Source organism: Grammomys surdaster, unplaced genomic scaffold (assembly GCF_004785775.1).
Source record: "Grammomys surdaster isolate TR1022 unplaced genomic scaffold, NIH_TR_1.0 126133, whole genome shotgun sequence".
NCBI classification, from domain to species: Eukaryota; Metazoa; Chordata; class Mammalia; order Rodentia; family Muridae; genus Grammomys; species Grammomys surdaster.
Window position 1 is genome coordinate 2,851,485 of NW_021620941.1, and position 7,352 is coordinate 2,858,836.

Consider the following 7,352-nt stretch of genomic DNA (forward strand, 5'->3'; position numbering starts at 1 on the left):
TTAACCACAGACAGGAAGCAAAGGGAGTGGTGCTGGGGGAGGGAGGGAGAGGGAGAGGGAGAGGGAGAGGGAGAATGAGAATGCCCCAGGCTCAGGTATTTGACACCCAGCTCTCCCCTCAGTCGTTGGTGTTGGTGTCTGGGGAGGTTACAGGCAGCCATCACTGGAGGAGGTCTTTGAGAGTTCATAGCCCGGCTCCACTCCCTTTGCTTCCTGTCTGTGGTTAAAGCTGTGTTCGCTTGGCTTCCTGCTCCTAGCACCACGCTTGCAGCCTGCTCTCCGCCCTCATTGCCACGACGGGCTCTTCTCCCTCTGGAACTATCAGCCAAGGTCTGTTCCTTCTTCCTTAAGTTGTTATCATCACAGCCATGCAGAGTAACCAGGACAGGCTGGCTCCCTGTGTCTCCGCCTCCCATGTTAGGGTTGCAAGCATGAACCACCACATTCTACGAGCCCTCCATTTTTGACAAGACCATTTATACTGAACAACTTCCTGGGTTTCTATTGTTGCTCCACTAAAATGGCAAGCAGGACATGGATACTCACCAACGGGCAATCTGTCCTTCAGCCAAGTCACAGTGGGAGCTGGGATTCCAGACACATCACAAGCTAGAATTAGGGGGCGCCCAGCTACCTGGCTCACCATCTCCTTCTCGGGTTTCTCAAATGTTGGGGGCACTGTGGGAGAGATGGTAGGTTTCTGCAGTCTTCCCTACTCTCCAGTTTCTTCCTCTCGGGCAGGTTAGGGGTTTTGTTTTATACTCAATTGATGAAGACAGAAGTTGCTTTATTCACAGACGGGAACTAGAAAGCCACAGTTTTGAAGTTTCTCCAAAGCATCATTCCAGCTGACCCACTCATCCTGAAGATGGGGAATGGATGGTTCACAGACCAACAGTCCTTTGGGGTGTCTGATCTCCTGGATTCCCCTCAGCCCACTGCCTGGTGTCTAATCTATACAGCAGATTAGTGCCCACTATGCTCAGTGGTTAGGTTCTGCTTTTCTGTGAAACTTAGCAGACAGAGGAACAGAATTATCCCACTAAGTCCTTCCAAGCATGTCGTAGAAAGAGTCCTATGTGGATTTTTGTTGTTTTTGAGACAAGGTCTCAGTCTGGTCTCGAGATAGCTATCTACCTAAAGGTGTAGCTTACATACCTTTAACTCCCCATTCTCGATTTCACCTCCCTCCCATGGGCATGCACCGGGCCCTGATTTTGAGCTCTAGCCTCACTCTCTTCTTGATTTTGAAGATTCCAGATCTTGTGCACTTAGCCTTTGGTGGTAGGGTCTCAGGGATCCAGCCACTGATCTTATCCCTGGCAGCCCAGAGAGCTGCTTGGGGGTGGCAGATGGAGGCTAGGAAACTAGCCAGGTGGGGCAGGGACCCCAGAGAAGAGGTTCCAAGAATGTCCCCACTGGAGGTCAGGAGTGCTAGGAGGGAGCCCTGGTTCGTGGCTCCTATGGTCACTCACCCGTACTTGGAAGCTGTACACAAAGACATGACCAAAACAGAGAAGGACCAGACTGACCAGCTAGCTCCCCCCTCCCTGTGTCTCACCCATTTTCTGCCATAAGTCCTTGAGAAAGGTCTGTACTGGCACCTCAGTGGTACCCTATTTCCTGGGATGAGCTCTGACTATACAGAAGCTTGGCGTCTGTCTGTCTGTCTGTCTGTCTGTCTGTCTCACTTGTGAAAGTAAAATAAGCTCTCTAAAACTTACCCTCCAGAGTATGTGAATTTCATTCTCCAAATTCATGAGACAAGAACCCTAAAGCTACCACTTTGGGGTGGCTTCAGTGCCCATTAGGTTTTCTAAGACCCTAGCTCCCCCCAAATCACAAGAGACTCTATTCTCAAAATGTTGGGGTCTAAACTGGTCCTGGCTTACCTTGGATGGTGAGGACAAAGGTTCGGGTGGCTTCTCCAACTGTGTTGCTAACTTTGCAGCTGTACACGCCCTTATCTGATGCCTGGGACAAAGCACATGGTGTTAGTGTATGGAAGAGATTCCCCAGAGAGTCGCCTTGTCTGGGAAGCTAGCTATAGGGAGGTAGGACTGTGGCCTCTCTCAAGGCCCTGGAAGTGAGGGGGGCATACTCTGCCTAGTATGCCCTGGTCTGCTCTTTACTGTAGGGCTGGAACTGGGTCAGAAGATAGGAGTCCAGAGGAGAGGCACATATTCATTCAACAAACACTTGAGAGACTGACAGACAACAGTGTGGAAGGACTGTTCAAAGTCACTGTGAGGCAGAGAAGAGCGGGAGTCCAGCTCTTGGTAGCCCAGGCCTTTCCCGGTCACCAGCGTGTGTGTGTGTGTGTGTGTGTGTGTGTGTGTGTGTGTGTGTGTCTACTTGGGTCAAGGAGATGGCACCCCCACCTCAGGAAGTGCTGTGCCCACTGCCAAAGCTGCCCATGGCCACTGACCTGTGAGTCCAGGATTTCCAGTTTTTGTCCACCTTGTAGACCCTGAATCCGCTGTCCCAGGGCTAGGGGCTGCTGGTCCTTGAACCAGGTCACAGCTGGCTCTGGGAGTGAGTCTGTCTCACAGCTTAGGATGGCTTTGCTCCCTGCTCTGACCTGGACTGCCTCTTGGGGAACTCCAGGAGCCTGTTTAAAACTGGGAGGAACTAAGGGCCAGAAAGCACAGTGAGGAGGTACTATGGCCTTGTCCATATCACCCCAAAACCACCCTGAGTAAATAGTTCAGGGAGGCCCACAGGTTCAAATGGTGGACCTGACCCTCCAAGCTAGTGCTGACCCAGGGTTGCTGGAGGAAGTGAACCCAGGCCAGCTTACCAGAGCCTCCTGGTGGCCGTGGGAACAGATGCCTAGACATGGCAGGGAAGGTGCTGACCACAGAGTTTTTTTTTTTTCTTCTTCCCAGGATCTCCTGACTCGACACAGCCCTCTATGGGTCCCTCAGCCCCTGGTACTCCTGTTAACCCTTGTAGGCATTCATACCCAGCTGTGAGTTCTCAGGGCCTCACACAGCTATGTATTTACAAATGAACAAACCTCCCCCAGGACTGAAAAGAACTTTTCCTAGAATCTTGACTGCTAACACTGCAGACCAGCTTTCTCCAAAGGGAATTCCAAAGTCCAAAAGTGCTGACATAGGCTACAAGCCAAGAATCTCTGTCCATCCTAGCCTAGATCTTAGGGTTCACCAGTGTTCTGCCCCCTCAACTTGACTGCCACTGAATTTTACAGTGAGTCATATGATGAGCCAATGACTGCAATTTCCCTTCTTCATAGGGATTGTCACCTTACACAGGACATCTGGGGCTCAGAGAGGGTGAGACACTAGCCCAAGGTCTCAGGGCAAGCCTGTTCATGGCTGCATCAAACACTGGTGTATCCAACTCTCAGGACTAGTTTACTCTTGACTGTTTGTAAGCAGGATCCCTAGAGGAAGACAAGTGCTTTCCAGGGGGCTGATGGAAAAGTAGAGGGGGGTACAGGAGGGATAGGACATACCCAGGACCTTGAGTTGTACCATCTTTTGGTCTCGGCCTGCAGCATTGAGTGCTTCACACAGGTAGATCCCAGAGTCAGCTGGCTGTGCACGTGCCAGCCTCAGTGTGTGGGTTCCTGTGGGACAGCAGCCCCTGCACCAGCAGCCACAGAGCCCCAGGCTACTCTCCATCCCCAGTCCTCCCAATGTGTACAGCCCTGTCCCAGGTTTGAACATCTCAGACTCCCAGCAGAGCCTTGAACTGGGCACAAAGCCTCAGTTTACCAACCAGGAAGGAGGAAAACCTCTTGTCCCAGGGAGAGAGGCTGGCCATCCTTGTACCATGTGACCTCAGGACTTGGGTGAGCATGAACTTCGCAGGGGAGGGAGACACTGCTGTTGAGGGTGGTGGTGAGCTGGTCAGCATTCCAGTCTGAGATTTGTGGTGGTACTGGATGGACATAGAATTGACAGTTACACAGGTGGATGTCACAGATGGGGGTTGGGGGGGACACACACCAAGGAACTGGCTTAGGCTCTCAGAGCAAGCCCTGGTGCATTTCCACACAATCCTTGGAGGGCAAGCCTTATTAGTTAGAGCTGCTTTGCATAAGAGGGCAGGATCGCTTGATCAAAGCAGTATAGCCATTCTCTGAAAGCCACACAGCGATCAGTGGCAGAACCTAGATAGCTTTTTGAGTTTCAGTTTGTGACTATACAATCCATCCTCAGGGATACAGCTGTCCCCACATCTGGGCTGATGGCGACACAGAGGTCAACAGCAAACTTGAAGCTGTGAGACCCTCTTACCTGTGTTATCTCTTGGAGTGACTCTACAGTCATAAAGCCAGGCCAACTTCCAGGGTCTACTGGAAGGTGTCCTTTAGACGCATGTCAGGTATACAGTAAGTGCTCAGTAATGATGATGTAACACCTTGGAAGAACACTCCCCACCCCTACCCCCACCCGAGGTGTTCCTGGCTTGGTTGGTCCAAACATGATTGAAGTCTCACAAATGTTCTTTGTCCTGAGATATGGCTGGGCCCAGGCTAGGGTGTCTGAACTCTGAGTATAGGTGCTGGGGTACCCTCAGAGCAAGGCAAGGAACCCACAGAGGTCCCCTCTCAGCCATCTCACCTTGGACCCTGAGGGTAAAGAGTTTCTCTGCAGAGCCTGCCTGGTTCTCTGCAACACACATGTAGCTGGCAGCATCAGCCATCTCTGCCGTGGAAACCTGAGGGTACAGAAACCAGTCCTGATGCCAAGGCTGACAGCTCTGAGAGGATCCAGGGACACTATAGTGAATCCCACGCTGCTCAAATCCCACGCTGCGGGTGAGCGCCCCGTTTCCCCACAGCAGACACGTGAGCTGCAGATGCTCACAGTGACCAGAAGCAGTCCCTCCGAGGCCTATCTGGGGCTCTGTGTGGTGTCTTGGGAAGCAAGAATGATGTTGGTTGATTTTCTGTAACTAAGTGGACAAGAAGGCCATGTAGGGGGCTGTGTTTATCTCAGGGGGAGTCTGTGCAGCTGTGTGTGACAATCTAGATCCTGGTGGTCAGAGCTTGCAGGGTGCTGTCTCCCTGAGCCTGGGTTGGCCCTGGGTGTGGCACACTTGCACCTGATTTGCCAGGAGCGACTGATACTTATGGACACTGTGTGACCAGCTGGGCACCTCACAGATACCATATGTTGTGCAGGTGACATCCCCATACTCGAAGGGGCCTTTATATGACCCAGATGATATTGTCCCTTGGCTCCCAGTGCTTTTACCCTGAGAGGGGTCTGTTCCCACCTTCAAGACTTGTCCCTCCTCTAGGACCTGCAGCCGTGGGTTGGGGGACACAGGCAGCCCATTCTGGAACCATGACAGAGCAGGTGCTGGGTTCCCCAGGGCTGGGCACTCTAGGCTGACGGCACTGCTGGCGTTCACTGTCACCTCCTCTACCAGCTCCTGTGTGTCTCCTGGGATCACTGGTGGTGCTGGGTGCAAGGGGAGACCGAGAAGTGGTTTAGGTGTTGGGCTCGGGTGCACAAGGAAGTTGGTCCCAGATGCTGGGTGGGGTGTCCTTGTGCTTGCCTCACTAAGTCTCTCAGGCCTGGAAGCAGCTAAGAAATCCGGACTTCTGAGAGGTTACATCTACTTAAAGTTACATCTAAAGCAGTGGCCATCTGGGGCTTCAAAGTCACTTCACTCCTGCCTGGCGTCAAAGGCCACACTTGCAACCCTATTGCAAACCTGAGCCCAGAGGGATTGCACCCCCTACTCCCCAGGTCCCTTCAGAAGGGGAACTCTCTGGGACCAGAGCCTCCCTGTCCCTCCTCACCAGGGATACTCACTCAACACCAACAGTTCGTAATGTAGCCAGTCCTCGCCCACCTCATTGGAAGCCTTGCAGGAGTACCTGCCTGCATCCTCAGCCTGCACAAGAGACAGCTGCAGGATTCGGCCTCCTGCAGGGACACATGACAGGGCCTGAGCTCAGGGGCAAGAGCCCGGAATTCAGAGCAAGGAAGTTGTTTCTCTTCTGGTGGACCCAAGGACCACCACCATCACTCCCTGCCTCATTTGAGAAGTGAAGACACTCAGATCAAGGGAAGATTAAGTCCTTGCTCAGTTCAAGGCCAGGTCTCAGGTGCAGGCTCCGTAGCATACTGAGTACTGTAGGTAGCCCATCTCACAGATGGGAAAGTGAAGCTTCCCACAGGCTTAGCAAGAGGGTGGAGTTGCCTGGCTGGGCAAAGGTCAGAGGAGGCCTTCTCAGAGGCAGGGTTAGCTTCTAGGACAGTGGCAGCTGGGGGTGGGGAGAAGTTATGTGGGACCCTTTGTGACCAGGAGGCAGCCAAGAACAGAACCTATATGTAAGGCTACTGTGTGCTAAGTATTCCAGGTCGGGAGTCACCAGCCAAGGCTGTGGATGTGGTTTGATCATGGTCAGAACTGGGGTCTCTTTACATGCAGAGCTATGCAGGGAAGGCTAGGGCCGCAGTGGAGCTCAGGTGAGGTCTGGGGTGGACTTGTGATGAGGACCTATAGTCAACTCAGCATTAACATGCTAAGGGTTGGTAGCCAGGGTCAGAGGTCAGCAGTGAGGTTGAGATCTATGCTAACATGAGAATTAAGTCAGTAGCTGAGGTCAGGGATTAACTGATAGCTGGAATCAGCTTGTGTTTAGGATTTGCATTAGGGATCTCCCCATGGCTGAGCCCCAGGATGTGAGTCCCAGTCTGGGGTCAGCAGGAGGTTAGAGGTCACTCCAGGAATTTCCACCTTGGACAACCTCCATACTCATGGCATCTCCTCATCAGGGACTGTTATAGCTATCCCCATCCAGCCCCAGTGCTGATCTGGACCTGGCAGGCCACCATGCAGATGCTAAGCCAGGGGACCGCCCTCCTCCCTGGAGTTACTGCAGCTTGAACAGCAACAGCAGTGGTCTGTGGTGGGGGCAGGGCAGGCAAAGAGAAGCCAGGCATCTCTAAGCCTAATTCCAGGCCTTTCATTTCAAAGCCATTCATAAAAGATTTCAAAATAAGGCCCACTTAAACAATCAATAAAACCTCTAATAAGGAAATATTTTAAATGGTAAAATGAAAGTAGAACATTTTCATAATCTGTAATCTATGAAGATAGATAGCATAGACCTCAAAAACCAGAGAGAAGATCTTCCATGGGATCACAATCGGCCGGAGGTCAGTTTTGAAGGTTTTCCCTCTGAAGCTGTCTGCATTAATTTTTGAGACAGGGTCTCTCATTGGCTTGGCATTTTTTAATGAGTAGAGTGGCTGTCTAGTGAGCCCCAGGGATCTGCCAGCCTCTGCCTCTGCAGTGCTGGGATTATGGTGTGCACCAGCACTGGCTTTCCATGGGTTCTGAGGCACCAGCACTGGCTT

At 52.2% G+C, this 7,352-nt stretch overlaps 1 protein-coding gene across 1 annotated transcript in view; it reads right to left on the reverse strand.

Annotated features, from left to right (window-relative positions):
* The window catches only part of Hmcn2 (hemicentin 2), a 155,063-nt gene that overhangs the window by 44,041 nt on the left and 103,670 nt on the right, over positions 1–7,352 (reverse strand). The window contains exons 55-62 of the mRNA XM_028757187.1: positions 5,799–5,912; positions 5,254–5,441; positions 4,596–4,692; positions 3,748–3,909; positions 3,482–3,595; positions 2,429–2,631; positions 1,893–1,974; positions 547–678 (exon numbers count right to left, since the gene is read on the reverse strand). Coding sequence (XP_028613020.1) covers positions 547–678; positions 1,893–1,974; positions 2,429–2,631; positions 3,482–3,595; positions 3,748–3,909; positions 4,596–4,692; positions 5,254–5,441; positions 5,799–5,912 — 1,092 coding nt within the window. The remainder of the gene's footprint in view (positions 1–546; positions 679–1,892; positions 1,975–2,428; positions 2,632–3,481; positions 3,596–3,747; positions 3,910–4,595; positions 4,693–5,253; positions 5,442–5,798; positions 5,913–7,352) is intronic.